Genomic DNA, 19447 nt, shown 5'->3' with positions numbered 1-19447 from the left:
AACCTGCATTGTCTATTCTATATCTGGAATATAGCATCGTTTTTTTGTTTAGTTTTTTTGCTTAATTTAATCGTTTAAATACATTTACTTTCGGTCTTGACGTGACACACTCCGGTGCACTAGGTGGCGGCAGGCACCTTTAACAGTTTGTAGTCCGCCATACAAAAAATAAAAGAAGAAGTAGTCGAAGTAATAGAAGAAGTAATAAAAGAACAACACGGGATAACCCACCGACCCGAACATAGTGACTTTTCTTGAGCTAGCTGCTTGTGATTCGGTAGAATAATAAAATAGCAAGCTAATTCTTATTTTTTTAAAGCTTTCTTATTTCTTGTTTTAATGCGCAGTAGCGTACTTCCGGGCTGTCAGACAAGTACATTCCTCACAAAAGTGAGTGTAGTCAACTCTCTTGACTTCACTTGCTCTTTGAAAACGTAACACCGGATAGGCTACAAACCCGGAACAGTGACGTTTTCAAGCTAGCTGCTTGTGTCTCACAGCAGATTAATGACATTTGCCAATTAATTATTACAGCCCTGTTATTAAGAACAGACAGCTTAGTTGCACGGTTAGCTGTCACTTCAGGGCAAGAATAACTATTTTTCGTTTGGTGGTTGTCAGCTTTCTCCTGCCAGCTGGTCGCCCTTTATTTGTGTTTACCTTCGTTTTATCTGTCAGCTGTCCAGGGTACAGTATGGACACTGAGGCGGTGGTGTCGGAGGACTCGGGCCCCGACAGGAAGCGCAGGGTGCACGGCATGCTGAAGCTCTACTACGGGCTGAACGAGGAAGGAAAGGCCGAGGAGGAGGCGCAGTCCCTGGATCCCTGCGACATCAACGGGCCGCATTTTGACCCCGAGCATTTCTTAAACAAGGTGAGGACCACTGTTGTGATGTGAACTGTTTACACTGTGACGCATAATGTTATTAACGCTGTCTCAATGTCAGTGTTAACCGAAGCTTCTAATGTGAATACCTAAACCAGTTACCTTTCTAAATGATTGTGTTGATTAATAGACAACACATTCAAATGAAACCAATGAATTAGGAAGAGTCCCATTCAGCAATCATTGTTGACTCCCACGTTTGAGTGTGAGTGACCATCACCTGCAGGCAACATGGACACTCCATTTAGGATAGTAATTCAAAGGAAAAATAGGCACACATTATTATAGGTGATGCTACCCAGTAGTGTATAAAGTAATTCAAATAAACCCCACCTTTTACAAAATGCAACATTCAAGTGATGAACACTTTAATGTATCAATCATTGTAATACCTATAATGAAAAAAAGATCTGTTGCATAACGCAGGTATTTTTGTATGCAAATACTTTTCAGTCTTAAGAACAATTTCACTTCTGAGTATTTTTACATTGAAGTATTGCTACTTTTACTTAAGTAAATCATCTGGAAAAAGGTATACTGACAGTGTAACACTGGACCTTGTGTTTTATGTACTGTTTGTGACTGTGTCCTTATGTGTTTTGTGTTCAATGGCAGCTAAGAAGGGAGTGCTCTCTAGCGGAGTTGATGGACCAGGAGACTTGTATGGTCAAGCAGATCCGCTCTTTGGACAGTGACATGCAGACGCTGGTGTATGAAAACTACAACAAGTTCATATCTGCCACAGGTGAGGGAACGCCTCGCTTACTGTTCCACTTGTTGAAATGTTTCATTGAAATGTGCATAGATGGATCGGATCGTTAAACCATCTAGCCATATTTTTCCAGACACCATAAGAAAGATGAAGAATGATTTCAAAAAGATGGAGGATGAAATGGATTGCCTGTCTGCTAACATGTCGGCAATCACTGACTTCAGCGCTCGGATCAGCGGTACTCTTCAAGACCAGCACGCGCAGATTACAAAGCTCTCAGGTGAGACCTCAACCGACAGTCTGTTTTGTTGAGTCAGTTGTAAGGACGCTGTGATTTTCACATTTTTCTCTTGTCTTGTTCCACCCCAGGCGTTCACACTCTGTTAAGGAAGCTGCAGTTTCTGTTTGAGCTGCCTGCCAGGTTGAATAAGTGTCTGGAGATGCAGGCCTATGCTCAGGCAGTGAGATCCCACCGCCTGGCCCGCTGTGTGCTGCAGCAGTACAGCCACCTGCCCTCCTTCAAAGGGATTCAGGATGACTGTCACGCCATCATGGACAAGCTGGCACAGGAGCTTCGACAGAAGTTCAGGTGGGAATCTCTCAATTTACATTCAGATTAGAGATGCAACTGTAAGAGAGCATTGCAATTAAGAGTCACGTTTACTTCTTGCAAGATCCAGTAAGTGTAAAAAGAAAAAAACATAGAAATACAATGGGATTAAAAGAATTACATGACGTTTATTTAGACCGTTGCCATTGTTATCTCAATATTATGTCGGTCTTGTGCGCTTCCTTTTGTCCATTCACAGCTTTTCTCCCATACTACAGGTCCCCTCAATCTAATATATTTCATTCATATTAATGACTATATGCTCTAGTAGGCCCTAGAATTGTGGATCACTGAAAACACAAGAGGCCCTAGAGTCTAGGGGCTCTTGTGTTTCCAGTGATTCACAATTCTTTATAAACAGATTTGTATTGATTGTTTTTACACCGCCATTGAGAAATGACTCTCACGCCTCTGAACTAGTTGTTAGGGGCCGTGGATGATCAACATCTGCTTTGGTAGCGAAAAGACAATTCAAGCAACATTTGCACATTCATTGTATACCCGATATGTAACGATCCTCTAAACTTAGACACAAAACAAGATGAATAAACTCCTATTTGTGTTATTGCTGCAATATTGTCAAGTTTAAGGAAGCCAGGAGGGACAATTCAGTTAGATTCATCTCACTGTTGCATTGTTTATTGCAGATATTTATACTCCTCAACTCAAAAGTAAATTAAGAAAGCATTGGCCCAAATAGAGCTGTTTTGTCATTATTGAATGCTTGCCTGTACACATCTTTCTGCAGTTTGAACATGTGACACATGTATTTCCTGTGAATCAACTATTTCTGCCTATTTGTTTGCTGTTGTCTCTCAGGGATGGTGGGTCAAGCGCTAAAGATTTATCAGAGTGTGTGGAGCTGCTGCTACAGTTGGATGAGCCAGCGGAGGAGCTCTGTGATAAATTCTTGAGCCATGCGCGGTCTCGACTTGAGTCGGACCTCCAGGGTCTGGAAGCAGAGATAAGACCCTACCCGTCTGCTTCAGCCGTGAAAGATGCCTCTGTACGCAGGCTGTCATCTCCTGCCTCTACAGGATCTCCGGCTGCTAGCTCCCCTAAAGCCAGCGCTATCTTTTCTCCCTCCTCAAACACTGACATCCTGGAGTTCATTGACAGAGGCTGCAATGAATTTGTCAGCAGCTTATGTCTAGTAATAACATCCTATCAAGAACTATTTGTCAGCCATGCTCAGACGGGGGAGCTCGCATCCAAAAACATTCCACAGATGGCAAACGCTAAGCTGCACGCATTTGTGGATGATCTGGCCGCTCGGTATTTCTCCCTCGTGGAGCGGAGGATACAGGAGGAGAAAGGGGTCGGAGATAACTCCCTCCTGGTCCGGGCCCTTGATCGCTTCCACCGCAGACTTCAGGCTGTGACCAAACTGCTGCCAGGCTCTTCAGTGCCATCCAAGGGGACAGAGATCGTGATCCGTGCAGCCACGGAGCGAGTGAAGCAGTACCTGGCCGCCCTGCAGAGCTTCTACATGGACAGCCTGACGGACGTGAGGCAGGCCCTGGCCACCCCTCGGCTCTCTGTGGCCAGTGCTTCAGTGGGCGGAGGAGGGGGGCCTTCTGGGAGAGATGGTCCGAACAGCCTGCCAGAGCTGCTCTCCTCCCTGTCGGCCTCTATTCTCAACCAGATTAAATCAGTGTTGGCATCAGTGCATCTCTTCACAGCTAAGGACATTACATTCTCCAACAAGCCGTATTTTAAGGTGAATAGTTTATTTCTGTTTAACAGTTTGGCTGTTTTGAATTTCGGTTGTATGAGGAACTTATCCTTAGTCAGTGTATATGGCGGTCGGAACACCTTCAGTAACGAGAAACAGACAAGAGTTATGGCACAGAAGAAGAGCAATGTACTACTAGAGACCAGGACATCAGCAAAACATATTTGAGCCATGTAAAAAGAGGCCCACCTATATGAATTAGTCTACACTACACTTTGAATATTTTCATTGCTTTATAGCCGTCAGACGGCCCTTTCTGATGGGGAACTGAAGCCGCTATCTATGTATCCGTCACGACTCCTTGAATAAAACAGTCATTTTACATTGCAGAACAAGCAACCTGCTCTATCCACCGCTGCCTCCATCGGTTGGTTGGTTTTTGTTCTAATGGGATGTCGGTGAACACGTACTAATCACAGTCACACAATTACATCGCACTAACGAGGCAGCGGTGGACCGACAACTCCTTCGTTCTGCTAGGAAAAACTGTTTATTTAGACGGGTTCTTGTGGCTTGAGTGAGAGCGGATAAAAGACAGAGATAAAAGCTTCAGTTATCAGTCTGAAAGGGCTATCTGAAGGCAAGGTATAGCTAATCAAATATTGAAAACATATAGCGTACATTTAAACTGATATTGAGTTTTATTTAGGTGGCTAAATTGTTTTGCCTTGTTCAGCTTCTGTGCCGGTACTGCTGTTTGTTTTTCCAAACTTGGGGCTTCCTGACCACCATCTACTGTAGGAAATACACTGACTTTACATAAGTACCTCATGCAACCCCACTTCAAAACATCCAAACCACCCATTTAACAGCTTTCTCCCCCCCAATAAGTATTTTCTTCCCAATCTTGAGATTGACAGCTGTGTGTCTTCTCCTCGTAGGGTGAGTTCTGCAGCCAGGGTGTGCGTGAGAGCCTGGTGGTGAGCTTTATAAAGTTTATTTGCCAGTCTTCTCGCCAGTTCTGTGAGAGTGCAGGCGACAAAGGCAGTTCGACTCCTCCGGCCCTGCTGTTGCTGCTGTCTCGCCTCTGCCTGGACTATGAAACCTCCACTATCTCCTACATCCTCACTCTCACAGACGAACAGTTCCTTGTGCAGGTAAATAGCTTGAGACTTTGAAAATGCAGCGGCATGCACAAAAGCCCACATTACACTGTCATACTAAAGTATTTTACTTTGTGTTCTTTCTTGCCTACTTAACTGCCATCTAAATACATGTTTTCTTCTTTGTGTACTTTCTCAGCACCACAGTCCCGTAACGCCCGTCACAACTTTATGTACAGAAGCAAGGGAGGCAGCACAGAAACTGCTGAACCACTATGTGAAGGTAGGTTTTCACCTACTTACTTTTCTTACTGAGGGGGAAATGGAGACATCAATGCAGGAAATATTCAACATAACCTTTTTCTCACACGTGTGTATATTATCTTGTTTGTCTTTGCAGGTTCAGGGCCTGATCATCTCGCAAATGTTAAGAAAGAGCGTCGAAACACGAGACTGGGTCAACACCATCGAGCCACGAAACGTCCGAGCTGTGATGAAGAGAGTCGTAGAGGACACCACCTCCATAGATGTGCAGGTAATGGTTTACAATATTTTCATCTGTGTTACGTACTCAAGTCCACTCTTTATACTTTCTTCAGTGTGTGCGCTGTACGAACCTTCTCTGCTCTTCTACAGGTCGGTCTTCTGTATGAAGAAGGAGTGAGGAAAGCCCACAGCAGTGACTCCAGCAAGAGGACCTTCTCTGTGTACAGCAGCTCCAGGCAGCAGGTTCGCTACGCTGCCAGCTACACTCCCAGGTAAACAAGCTGCACATACACACGTTCAAAAAATGTGGGTTTTGTTTGTATTCTTATATATTTACAACAGATCAGACTCTGACATTGTTTTTTGTAATCACTGGGAATCATGACACTTAGATGGACCCTTATTTTGATCCCTTTTCAAGCTCAATTATAATTACCAACATGTTTTTAAAAATAATGCAGTCTATAAATGTACAAAACATACAATTGATATGCTCTCTTCAAAGTCATCAGATTTAATTCACAGAAACTTTATTAAAATCCATTGTTCCAACAATCATCAACTCTGGTTTGAGACTTTGAAAGAGAGACTCAAAATACAACAGAAAGGCAAGCTCATCTACTAGCTTTAGGACTTGAGTGTATAGCCTAGTTTAAGCGGGGTTTCCTGTGTTTAAAAACAGCATATACCTGATTATTTTAGTGTTAAAGTGGTATTAGATTCCATATAGTTTTCTTATTTCTTTGGTATGAGAATAATGCATACTTTGGATGGAGAATATGTAAATATCCTGAATCTAAAGGCAAAATCTATCACTAATCTTGACACTGTCACAAGTTGCATATATCCACCGTTAATGCGTATGCATTCTTCCCTCCGTATATGAGTGGATTGGTAAGATAAAAGAAGCAGGCAGCTACTCTGTATTACATCTTACACTTTCACCCCCTGGGGTAAATTGTTACTGAGTTGTCTTCAATCATAAGAAAAGGGTGATTGTTTTAATTGTGGATGCACTTGAGTAATTAATTTGTGTCTGTCTGCAGTGCTCCCATGGATACTAATCTGCTGAGCAACATACACAAGCTGTTTTCTGAGAGGATTGACATCTTCAGCTCAGTGGAGTTCAACAAGGTGAGTGCAGGTCTTTGTTATTCTGATGAATCTTTAGTGGAAAACATCTCTCACACACCTCTTCACTGTTCCAGGTCTCTGTGATGACTGGAATCATCAAAATCAGTTTGAAGACGTTCCTGGAGTGTGTCCGCCTGCGCACCTTTGGCCGCTACGGGCTGCAGCAGATCCAGGTGGACTGCCACTACCTGCAGATGTACCTGTGGCGCTTTGTCTCAGATGAGAACCTCGTGCACTTTCTGCTGGATGAGATAGTGGGGAGCTCCGCCCACCGCTGCCTGGATCCCGCCCCCATGGAGCAGAGTGTGATCGAGGTCATCTGTGAGCGGGGTTAAAGCTCAGAGTGCAGCACAGTCCTCTCCAAACACCAGATCACAAACACAGACAGAATAACTCTGGAATCGTGTATCGGAGATATAACACCAGTTACAGAATTACTGTTTAATGTATTGATTCAGATTCAAATTATACTGTTATATGGAATTTGGGTAGCACTTTTAAAACTGTAGCAGTCTGAAGGAAATCAAGCAACATTTGACTGTCGAATCTGACGAACATTATTTTTCAGGCCCTTGCCATACAAAGTGCACAGTTCTTAGTTGTAATAATATAAAAGTCATTTCCAAAACATAGATTATAAGAAAACTCCCCTCTCATCTCCTCTATCTGCAAACTTGAAAAAATGAATAATTCAAGATAAAGCAAAACTTTTAAGCATGCCTAAAGAAATAACATTGATTGTGATTACAGAATATTAACATAGTGAAAAAGTGGAAATCTCTTGTAATATATACATTCTTTTAGGGATCTTTTGCTGAACAATATGCAATATGAATGTCATCTGATTATGTGATCCATGTCTAACACTAAAGTCACTCCTGAAGATTTACTGTAACTTCAGGTTGGTTGACTCTGTTTTCTGTGACATTTTTCAACAGATAAGTGAAGGAATGATATGTCTATGTATTCAATTAAATGGTATGGTTGTGATCAAAATGGTGTGTTCTTGCTTTGCAATACTCGTTTTAAATAGTATTTTCACAAATATATATAAATATCATTATCAATGTAATTCAGGTGTATTTCACAACGTGCGCAACCATTCCTCCCAGTATTGCTGTCGCCACCTGAAGCGCTCATTTGATTGGCCAAGCCTTCTTCTCTCCACCCTCTTCTGATGACCACGGAGTGATCTGATTGGCTGAGTGACATCTTTGTGCTGTTCAACGTGTTTTGGAGGCGTGTCCATCTGCATGCTGCTGGATGGATGCATTGGAAAATAATACCGTCCCATCTACACCTCTAAACCGGTAAGACACAGCATTTACTCTGTCACAAACAGTAATTTGTTTCTGCTCTTTATATACGCCTTAGACTTCGTCAATTCATTTTTCTTACGCTGTGAATATTTTAGCATTAGAAGCTAAATGGGACAACAACTAGACGGCCTTTCGTCTCATGTTTCATAATAGAAATGTAGCTGCATGGACACAGGAAATACCAGCGGTGTGAACTGGACTTTAACTCTGTGGTTTAACAGTCGTAATAATTCACAATAAGAGGTCATTTAAATGATGTCAAGAAATGTGAAGAATGGGCTACATAAAAGAATATTTCCGAGTTTTTTCGACACTTAAATCTCACACTGTTACTTCCCTTCGCCTTTTTTATTTCTTATTTTTGCCACCGGTCTATGGCTTCTGAAAGTGTCTTCATGCTCAGAGATAATACAGGAACATATTATAAGTCCTGTATTTTAAATGTCAAGGGAAATATTATTACTACACGTACTTTAAGTATTGAAAGTGTCAAAATGGCCTTTTGCTTACTGTTGAACAGTGATGGTAACTTAGTACATTTACTCAAGTACTTTACTTTAGTACCATTTTGAGAGTTGTACTTTACTAGAGTATTTGCATTTTTTGCTACTTTGTACTTCTAATCTACTACAATTCGGAGGTAAATATTGTACTTTTACACCACTATTCCTCTAGTTAGGTTGCAGATTTGGATTAATGATGTGACATTTAATCAACATTTAAATTCAATTTATATTACATCTGGAGTAAATCCACAAGCTGCCTTGCACTATATGCAAAGGAATTAAACTGAGTTCCACCTTTTCCAGCTTTGATAACACTCGAATGCATCAATCATTATAATCAACACATATGATATATTGTATATTATTCAGAAATGGACCAATCTGCATAATGAGTAAACTAACGTTTGTACTCTTAAGTATATTTTGATGCCAATACTTTAAAACTTTTATTTAAGTACGTTTTGAATGCAGGACTTTCTTGTAAGTACAGTTTGGTTTCTTCATAGTGATTACAAACACCTGTGTGGATATGTAGGCCCTTCAATCTGTAATAATACCTCATATTAAACTATGTAAATGTATGTATTTCATTTGACTGTATATTACAAATGAAAAAATCTAAATCTCTTGTGCTGTCATTTTGACTAATTCCCATTACCATTTAATTACTATTTAATTGTTTCACAAATGTCTATATTTTGACTGAAATTGATCTACCATAATATTTTCCCAGGAGACCAATAATGAAGCCGAACAGTCAAGGGCTCAAACAGAGACCCTCACATGACACAGAGAGGGAGTTTGGAGGGACCCTGGGTGAGTGACAGCAGCACACCACAATACATCTACCTTCATTTTATTTAAGCTGTTTTAACCATCAACTCTAAACTGTATACTTTATTATCCTGTTACATTTGCCACACAGCTAAGCACAACCTAAACAAATCACCTTAACACAATGACAGTAATGTCAGCAATGTTTCATCTCTCTTTCTGTAATCGTCTCCCAGGTGCATTATGCATTCCCATCCTCCTGCCGCTGACGGTGATGTTCCTGATATGTGTGAGTCGATCCCCTGAGGCCAGTTTGCTCCAGTGGCCCCCTGCCCTCCCCTCCACTGACCAGCTGTGGAACCCTCTGGCCCTTGTGCTTCTGCTGGGCTGGATCTCTCTGCATGCCCTCCTCTATGTGTTGCCATTAGGAAAGGTAAGACAAGCTCAGCAGCCTGGGTCAAGGTTAGACCTACATTAAAACCAGCTGTGGGGATGAAAACAGCAATAGGATCATGCATCTGGACATACACAGAGTTGTGACGTGATCATTAAGATGCTTTTCTGTGGATGTGTTAGTTACTGTCATGCCTCCTTCCCTTTTTTTCCATCAAGCTGCTTAGACGCCTTAAACAGACAGTTCTTTCGTTTTATTTGATTTACTTACAGTTGTTATGACTTGTTTGGCTTCCAATGATGTGTTGATGTTGTGCCACTTGAGTTTAATAGAAATAAAATAAAAATCTTTCTACACACAAAATAGGCCTTTACAATAGTCAAACAAATCAAAACAAAACAGGGCAAAACTCAAATAAAAGAATAAACAACTAATATCGTCTTTCTTTCTTTACGTTGTGTAGGCTATTATAACTCAACGGCCTCTTCCACACAGGTGTCCCCTATCTGTGTATCTTGAATGGCTGGTGCCGTGGGAAATGTAGTCTTTTATAGTCTCTTGACTACAGAGGTCACGATAAGGTGACAATATTTGGCCTTTTTTACAAAACCAAAAGACTGCCTCTAACAGTTACCTTTTAAAAAGAGCCAAGCGAGATGTGTTGAATGCAAAGTCTAAGCTGCTGCTGACAGTGGCTTCATGTTTAATAACGTGTTAGAGTGATATTGATCTTCATGGCTCTCGCAAAAATGTCCAACTATAAAGTCATATTCAAATGTAGCATGCTAAAAATAAGTTGGAGCACAAAGAGACATATGGATGTTTATAAAGTCCTGGACACAGCGTTAACAGTGGCGCGATAAAGTAAAATGGTTCGACTGCAGAGGATAAAATGACACGGATCTTCGATGATTTTCCCGTAGAGCAGCAGATTGAAATGACTAATTCAAATTTGGACTCTGTTCCTATTTTTGACTCATACAAAGGATATGTTTTATGTGTTCAGAATTCAAATGACTCAATCTACCTGCAGGTGTCTGAAGGATTAGTGCTGAGGAATGGAACGCGTCTCAAGTATCCCATAAATGGTAATTATATAATTCATTCTTACATTTTCTTTAGGATTTAGCATAATAAATCAATGCACAGTTTTAGTCATATTTTAAATATGAAATAGTTAATGACCATGTTGTATTTGTAGTAATGGAGAATGACTATGCTGTTGGACATAATGTCTACATGAATGTAGTAGAAATATTATTATAGCTGTATTATTTCGAAGTTGTGCTTTACCCAAGTTTGAGTACAAATGCTTTTTTCAAATGTAATACTTCAATGTAGTACAATGCAAACTACATTTTAGTCAAGTTTTTTTATGTATCTTCTTTTAACCTCTACCAATCTTGAGCTAAAGTTAACTTAAGTTTCACAATCTAAGGTTCCATCTTTTCCAACTGTGTCAGTCTGCTTATCCCTTCCCCCCCCGGGCACCAGCACTGAGCTGTGTTTGTTTCTCTCCCTCAGGTTTCCACAGCCTGTGCATCAGCGGCGTGTTGCTGATGTTGTTGCTGGGGCTGGGGGCTCCTCTGGGGTCTCTGTTCGAGCTGCTGTTGCCTCTGGCGGCGTGTGCGATAGCGGGGTCATACCTGTTCTCCCTCTACCTCTACATCCGCTCCTTCTGGGTTCCTTCTCATGCTCTTGCTTTGGGAGGCAACACGGGTGAGAGTGGAGGTTCAAGTCCCACCTTAAAGTACTATTTTGAAACTGGAGATGCATTTGCAGGGCTCTTTTATTGTCTGTTGAAGAATTTTGGTATTCCTGGGGGTAATTATCTAACGGCATCAAGTGAACACTCTTTCCAGTAAGCTGACCCCGTTACCCCTGCTGTGCTCGGCTGCTTCTGTAGAAACCTGAGAACATCCATCATTGTGATTCAGCTTTAACTAGCTAACATTCCAGTTTTTGAAGAAACAATATCAGCATGTTGTTGCCACTGCTATGCTATTGAGCTACTCCTATGTGTGAATGTAGGTTGGAGAAAGCAGAATACATTTGCTCTTGATGAAAAGAAAGATGCACATTTAACCACACTTAGCTGCACATATCCCTGCTAACTGCCTCACCTGTACTTGGTGTTTGGTGCTCATTTCAAACGCTAGTTAGCCTGATAAGGGTTTTCTACAGGTCCTTAAGATAGTCTTTAAATGTCTCAAATTCCATTTTATAAATACCAGGCCTTAAAGGTCCTTGAATAGTCTTACATGTGACTTATTAATGTCTCAATTTCAACATAAACATTTATCAAGTTCTTTGTACTGTATCTATTTTTGTCAAATGTACCAGTTCTCCTGAGTAAACATTTACCACACTGCCTACAGCTCACCTTTTAGTCTATACTTACCTGTTGAGTGCTTATTCTACATTATGCTCAAAGCACGCTGTGGCTAAGTACAGCTTTGCAGAGCATGACATACTCAAGCAATTGAAAGCAAAAAAAATGTCTCTCCTTTTCTGGTTGTTGTTAAAAGGCATTCTGAGAACTGTAGAAAATAGCTGAAAATAACTGAGAGATGGCAGAGACAGGCAGGTGGTATGAGGCTACAAAAATAACACTTCTCATCGCCTAGTAACAGATGCAGAGGATTGAACATCACAGGCTGTTCTTCACAGCATGTAACCATTGAACTGATGCATCTAAGTGGAATATAGCCTTATTAATGCAATACATGTTGGTGTCAGAATGTCTGCTTTGAAAAAGCATTGTTTCTGGTTTCAGAAAAATGCCAATAAACTGACCACTGATATTGTTTAAAAAGTTGCTGATGAAGTTAACGACATGACAGACTTACATCACATGTAAACCTATGTTAAATGACTTTTCACTTTTTGCAGACATTTCAATTACACAATAATTTAATGTGTTTCAGTTTTTAAAATCATTCATTTGTCTGTTTTTCCAGGAAATCCACTTTATGACTTCTTCATCGGAAGAGAGCTAAACCCCCGGATTGGAAACTTTGACCTTAAATATTTCTGTGAGCTGCGACCGGGTCTGATTGGCTGGGTGAGTCATCCTGCAGGACAGCACGATCAATTCACATCCCGATATTAAAAGTTTAGAAAAGCTTATGTTACAAAGGTTATAAACAGTTCATATATACTGATATACTGTACCTTATGTTGAGGTCACAAAGATGTGAAACTACCTCTGACCAAGTGCAAAGAGGTGTTTTGTATTAAATGTACTGTAGCTTCATAGGCTCTTACCTTCAAATTACAATTTACTTAAAAGCAATGGTTACACAACCCAAACAAACATTATGACATCACAAAGTGGCCAAAATCTGATCAGCTCATTTTCAGACAGGTTATTATATAAATGGATCAGGACAAAAAGAGAGGGGGTCTTTTTTTTTGAAACTTTCAGAATCTCTTTACACAGAGGGGACACATGTTTATGTATAAAAGACATGAAAAAGTGGATTTTGGATAACAGGTGACCTTTAAGAAAATGTTTTAAGCCCCAGCTGTCATTTTCTATTACAAATAGAAAACAATTCAGTAAAGCATTTATTTATAAAGAAAAAATACCTGCTATTCAAAATGTAGTGCTTAAAACTAAAACCTTAAATGACATACTGTACTTGTGAACATTGTTTAACTCTTAATGGTGATGTTAAGAGAGCCCAAAAAGACCCACAGGGGGCGATGTTGTTCTCCTCTAGCATCATAATATGAATCAGCAGTCAGAATCAGAACCTTTCTCCCTGATGACCTGACACAGTGAGCATTTGTTGGAGGGCAGGCATCGTTACCTGTGTCTGAGTCATCTATCTAAATGAATGATAATGTCAAATGCCAGTGGGAATGCTAAATGGCCTGCATTAACAAAGCCCCTCTCTAGCCACTCAAAGCCCGTTCATTGTTGGAGGCAGTAAAATGATCTGTACATTGTCAAAGTAGTGAGTCCTTTTATTTACATTTTTCTTAAAACCTTTGCACATGTGAATCTTATAAAGCCAGGTGCGTAGGAGAGGACAGAAAAAGCTTCCACCAACTGGCTACAGACAGTGTGTGGGAGTTCTCTGCTTCCTGTTGAATGTTTAAAAGTCTCCTAAATGTTCTTATGCTTTTTAATTCAAATGAAGTTCATAGTCTTTGCGAGGCCAAGGGCGAGCCAGAGTAACATGCTTCTTTATAAATAGAGACTTAAATGTTTACTCTCCCTGCATTTGATCTAGGCGTGCGTGATGTTAGTCCCTCTCAGGAGCACAAATGGAAAGATGATTTATTAGATGCTGCATTTTGAATGGTTGTCCATTCAAGGCTCAGAGAGAGAAAACAGTCTTTATTTAAATATCATGTCAAATATAACTTCACAATGCACTAAAGTAAAAATATGTTTACATGCAAAGAGCTGACTGATGATTTCCCCACGTCATGGAAACTTTCAACAGTTATTTTTAATTAAAGAAAATGCCCCGGTAAAATTGATACAGTTTTTTTTAAAGATGAATCATGTTTCTTCCTGTTCTGATTTTGTATCTTCATGGTTTATTCCACTCATTGCAAGTTGCTTTGGATCAAAATCTCAGCGTAATGAAATCTCAAATATCATTTTTTTTTAAGGAAAAGTTTGCCTTTTACTGGCAGTGTAGAGGCAGGCTGAAAGTGAGGAGGTGACATGCAACAGGTCCCACAGCTGGAATCTTAGAACGCTATTTTTTTTATGTGATCTAATTTAATTGTACATTTATTAGGTAAACCTGTACGATATATCTCTGGATTTGACCGTGTTGGCTGCTGTTTTTGTGTCAGTCTCTGAGTGTTTTAGATGACCTGACAATGACTTTTTTCCATCTTATCCATTTATCTTATATTGAGATTGTCTACCAAGAAGTGCCAGTGTAAAATGTTTCCTAACTAGTGATGCTAATCAGTATTTTTTTACCTCTCAGGTGGTCATAAACCTGGGCATGCTGATGAAGGAGGTGGAGCTCCGAGGGTCCCCGTCTCTCGCCATGATACTGGTCAACAGTTTCCAGCTGCTGTATGTGGCGGACGCTCTGTGGAACGAGGTAACAGAAACAAAGATCTTCTGTCATTATTCAATTATGATTTTTCCCCTGCAGATAGTTCAAAAGTGGCGCACCAGAGAGAGATTTGTAGCTATTATTTTCTTATTTTTGTTTTACTTTATAAACTGGTAAGTTATCAATTTGATCCGTCAACCCTAAAAGTGCACTCTTTCTTTACTCTAGGTACCGCTATAACCTATGGCTACCATCTTGCTTTTTTAACATGTATGTTTTTTTTGGTATTGTAGGACTCTGATTGTATTAACTTGTTATTTTGCATTTAAAATCCATTGTTTTTAGGGTTACTTTACAACAGTGGCAGTTTTAAACCAATAACACGTGCAGGGGCCAGATTTGTTATGAAAGAGGCACATTGAGTGGAAAAGGGAGACAAAGACAGTGTTCAAGATTTCAACACTTGAAACACTGTTCAGTATAAAATACCTATCACAAATTGTATTCTTCTTTTGGAGGGGGGCCACAGGGGGGGTCCGAGCTCAATGTTAAAGAGGCACCGGCCCCTGTTAGCCTCCCCTTAGTAACCCCCATGCTTTACAACATCTGTCCAGGGACGACAGGTGACAAATAGCTTCTTGGCTAACTGTCGCATCTACAGAAATGTCTATTAAGGTGCACTGACCCTGTCAAATAAACAAATGAAATAATAGATCAAATAACCCTCATGCCATGAACTGTTGTGTTTAAACAGGAGGCCGTGTTGACCACCATGGACATAGTGCATGATGGTTTTGGCTTCATGCTGGTGTTCGGGGACCTGGCCTGGGTCCCCTTCACGTACGGCATGCAGGCGGCCTTCCTGGTGGTGCACCCCCAGGCCCTCAGCTCACTGGGAGCAGCAGCCATTATAGCACTGAATGGTAATCATGTTTGCTCGCTTATTTATCAGGCTGTAACATGTTTTATTCATGGGAAATATGGTGATGTTAACATTTGTCTCTTTGCCACAAGGTATTGGATATTATGTCTTCAGAAAATCCAACTCACAGAAGAACCAGTTCAGACGAGACCCTACACATCCAAGTGTCGCAAGTCAGTCCTTTTTTATAAACATAAAACAAAAGACAAATTATCCAACTTGTCTTTCACAACTGAATTATTTGTATGTTTCTCAACTCGTGCTCTAAATACCTTTTGGGTATGATCTCTAAAGTGATTTGTTCTTCTAGATATCTAAATATTGATGCGTTTCTTCGCAGGATTGGAGACCATCGCCACAGCAACAGGGAAGCGGCTGCTGGTGTCTGGCTGGTGGGGTCTCGTTCGTCATCCCAATTACCTCGGAGACCTCCTCATGGCCCTCGCCTGGTCCCTGCCATGTGGTAAGACATCTTTGAAGCCTGTGCAAGGCTCTTATTGCATGCAGGCCACAATGACACGGCACAATCTCTTTGAGTCATCGTTAGAAAGAAGAAATAATGAGAGAATTTCAGACTGGTTATTTATCGTATCCAGATGGATTTATTGCTAGAAATGTAACAAAAGTGTGCATGCACCAATGTGTGTATTAGGGCTGTGCAAAACAGTGTTTTAATATATTGTCATTGCGATGTGAAACGTGTGATAAAAACAGCATTTTGAAATGTAACATCTTACTTTGAATTGGTGCCTTTTGTGTACAGTTTATGGCTTGATCAAGGAAAGAATATAAAAAAGAATTTCCCTAATTGTTAGTATCCTACATTCCTAAAGTAACTGTTGTATTTTAGCTGTATAAACTTTATTAAATCGATATTGCTATTTTTGACAACATAGGTTTCTGTGGGTTTATCCCTTCCCCATCAAAAATAATTATGTGATCCATTGTTGCTTTGAAAATATCAATTTATAATTGCTTTAAAGCAGGAACTACATGACCAAAAAAGGGGAACAAAATTAAGAATCTGATATTCTTTCTATGCCAACCTTCAGTTTCTGACATTTCACGATATTTGGTGCCTTTTAAGACATTTCAGCAGCAACCAAAAATGTATCTTATTTCCTTCCTTGCCTTATTAGATAATTACACCCTGTTTGTGAGGGATGCAGAAGCCGTAGAGGCAGCAACAATGTGTTCTCTTTGTTCTTCCGTAAGCTGCCTTATGTTCCCTTGAAAACTCACTTCCTCTTCTGGCTGCTGTCAGACTTTTGTCACAGCTGACACATTCTGCTCATCGGTATTCAAACTCTATATGACTCATGCTTTTGTAATTGAGATGTGAGATTGAGACTGTAGTGTCTGCCTTGAATGCTGCTCTAAGAAAGTCACATACTGCTAAACTATACAATCAAAAAGAAAAGAAATCATGACAGCGTATTCCAGACGTATGAAAGTGGAACAGTGGTCACATCCAGACCCTGACTGAAGGACAAAAAGGTGTTATTCTGAAAAACTCAAATTAGCATTTAGGAGAATAAACACTTGGAGCTTAATCAAACTTGTATTCAGTTCAGGGCTCTTGTATAGTACAGATTGAAAAGGAAATGTTCAGCTATTTGCGGAGGAGGATGCACACTTGATTACATCTTCTCTGAAGCCATTCACATCACGAACAATGATATTATTAGTGGAAAAAGGTATCATTATCAATGGAAATGAATACAGTCCTCTGTGAATTATATAGGGTATCGTTTCACTTTGTCATTATGTTAGTTTCCTCTTGCTAACATTTCATGTTTTCTCGTCTTTTCTTTAGGATTCTCACATCTCCTGCCTTACTTTTATGTCATATATTTCGCCGTGTTGCTGATTCACCGAGAGGACCGTGATGAGAGACAGTGCAGGGCCAAATACGGACTAGCGTGGGACACATACTGTCAACGTGTCCCCTACAGGATCTTCCCTTATGTCTACTAAACAGCAGAGCAGATGGCTGGAACAGGACCAAAACGGTCTCACAACATTCTTCAAGTCCACATAGCAATGACCTGAAATGTGAATCCATTTTCACTTTCATAGACCACAAATAATATCTGGTGCTTTTGCAGGTTGAAATACGAAATGATGTTCACTGGATCACTATTTTCGAAGTTGTTGAATATTGACTTTGAAAGCTCATAGGAGTCTGATAAAGGTTAATCCGTGCATCCAAACACAGCACAGGCCTTGGGATTATTTCTCATAAAAATGAGATAAGAAAATGAGTTTTTGTAAACGTGAGAAAATAAAATACATTTTTAATTGGAAAATACAACCCTAGAAAAATGACAGATGAAATGCAATTCTATAAAAACATTAGTGCCTTATTTCAATAAAAGGCATTTTTACCATGCTTGTTTTTTTACAATGTCTACTTTTTTTTAAAGCGTGTTTGTAAAATTCATTTAAAAATAAACAAAACACAAAATGACACTTGCATCATCATTTCATTCACCTCGCAGACAGTGAATGTCCGGGAAAGTGCTCCGGGGGGCTGAAATGTTAGTAGCCTATGACTATTTATACATTTGCCTTTTTGAGTCTGTGAAGATGGCTGCTAACAGCTATGTGAGTTTTGAATAACCTTTCCAACCTGTTATCATCATCCTGCTTAAATGGCTTCTCTCTCCCGTGTTCAAACCTTAATGGCAAATGTTCTCCGAGCCGCTGGGCTTTATCTGTCAGGCTTCAGCTTTCAATATGCTCTGTTCCCTAATTACTCTGAGAGAACAATAAGTATATGGGCTGCATTAGTAACTGCTGTCAGAGGCTCCTTAAAAAATGCCTCAATAATCATTAACGCCGTGCTCTTACTTGAAGCGTTGAATAAGAGCAGGTTGATTCACTGTGTGGGAGGCAAGTGGTCGTATTTTGAATGGACTGCTGCCTCACCTTGAGGAAAGTTCTTTGAATAGGTGGTTACTAAGAAGTAAATCTTCCATAATATATAAACGCCAGCAACTTCGCATTTTAATGGTGGAGTTTGCCTGTTTTTACCTTTACCTTTACAGATTTAGACCTCTAATTTGTTGCAAAAGACCCCCAATTTGTTTGCATATAATCCCTTTTTCAATTATAACCCTGTGCATATACACTGCAAATAATATTTGTGTCACATTGCAGTGAGGTGTCCGCATACGTAAGAAAGAGCCCTCCACTAATGCATATACTAATACCTTATATTCACCCTTTAAGCCCATTAACAGTGCAGTTGGCCCCTAGCTTTGTTTACACAGCACTCAAGCTATTTGTGTTGTTTTTCATGTTACTTAGTGCTAATTATGTGCTAGTATAATGCTGCCAGTGCCTTCATGGTGGCTGGATTCATGATGAAATAACTAACAATATTCTCAGGTATTAGGTGTGTAAAGTATATGTACTGTTTGTATATTTATTTTCCCCAATGTTGTTTATTATAATTCTCTTGTACCACTTTATTATGTGGTACCTAGCAGATAATAACGCATATTCCAATTGTTAATTTTGATGGTGCTGTTGAAATCAATGAAGGGAAGTAAACAAATAGCTACTTTTACTAAACTATTATACACATTTGAGGTATTGTGCTTTGCTAAATTTGAAGTTGCATCTGTTTCAGAGTCAAAATAGAAGTCACATAAAGGAAACGTGAAATGGACAAGACAAGAAAGGGGATGTATAAACAGCAGAGAAGAAACTGCGAGTCTGCGGCTGCAGGTGGGCACAGTTCAAGAGATGACATATGAGAAAAGATACATGTTCATTCAAGTACTCACTGACATAAAGGGGTGTGGGGGGTGTGGTCTCACCTTGGATGGGGCTAGCAGTTTGTGAACAGCACAACAATGCAATATTAAAAAATGACTGAAATTAAA

At 40.1% G+C, this 19447-nt stretch overlaps 2 protein-coding genes across 2 annotated transcripts; both read left to right on the top strand.

Moving 5' to 3' along the window:
- The first annotated feature begins 417 nt into the window (after nt 1-417).
- vps51 (VPS51 subunit of GARP complex) lies at nt 418-7602 on the top strand. The gene is made up of 11 exons (XM_034113877.1): nt 418-874; nt 1502-1631; nt 1732-1878; nt 1968-2187; nt 3028-3928; nt 4825-5040; nt 5186-5269; nt 5387-5521; nt 5623-5744; nt 6519-6606; nt 6681-7602. The coding sequence occupies exons 1-11, from the start codon at nt 695-697 to the stop codon at nt 6939-6941; spliced, it is 2484 nt and encodes an 827-aa protein (XP_033969768.1). The 5' UTR covers nt 418-694; the 3' UTR covers nt 6942-7602.
- A 226-nt stretch (nt 7603-7828) lies between these two features.
- On the top strand, nt 7829-18024 carry tm7sf2 (transmembrane 7 superfamily member 2). The gene is made up of 11 exons (XM_034152132.1): nt 7829-7916; nt 9165-9247; nt 9442-9638; nt 10633-10687; nt 11124-11318; nt 12560-12663; nt 14558-14677; nt 15387-15555; nt 15647-15727; nt 15895-16017; nt 17371-18024. The coding sequence occupies exons 1-11, from the start codon at nt 7870-7872 to the stop codon at nt 17529-17531; spliced, it is 1335 nt and encodes a 444-aa protein (XP_034008023.1). The 5' UTR covers nt 7829-7869; the 3' UTR covers nt 17532-18024.
- Nucleotides 18025-19447: the final 1423 nt, after the last annotated feature.

Source organism: Trematomus bernacchii, unplaced genomic scaffold (genome assembly GCF_902827165.1).
Source record: "Trematomus bernacchii unplaced genomic scaffold, fTreBer1.1, whole genome shotgun sequence".
Classification (NCBI taxonomy): domain Eukaryota; kingdom Metazoa; phylum Chordata; class Actinopteri; order Perciformes; family Nototheniidae; genus Trematomus; species Trematomus bernacchii.
The sequence above is the reverse complement of the archived record's forward strand: the minus strand, read 5'-3'. Positions and strand labels throughout refer to the sequence as shown.

Coding starts and splice junctions, on each gene's coding strand:
- vps51 (XM_034113877.1), top strand. CDS start 695: ATGGACACTGAGGCGGTGGTGTCGGAGGACTCGGGCCCCGACAGGAAG. Junction 2,188..3,027: donor GAGCTTCGACAGAAGTTCAG/GTGGGAATCTCT, acceptor GTTGTCTCTCAG/GGATGGTGGGTCAAGCGCTA. Junction 5,745..6,518: donor GCTGCCAGCTACACTCCCAG/GTAAACAAGCTG, acceptor GTCTGTCTGCAG/TGCTCCCATGGATACTAATC.
- tm7sf2 (XM_034152132.1), top strand. CDS start 7,870: ATGGATGCATTGGAAAATAATACCGTCCCATCTACACCTCTAAACCG. Junction 10,688..11,123: donor TCTCAAGTATCCCATAAATG/GTAATTATATAA, acceptor TCTCTCCCTCAG/GTTTCCACAGCCTGTGCATC. Junction 11,319..12,559: donor TGCTTTGGGAGGCAACACGG/GTGAGAGTGGAG, acceptor CTGTTTTTCCAG/GAAATCCACTTTATGACTTC.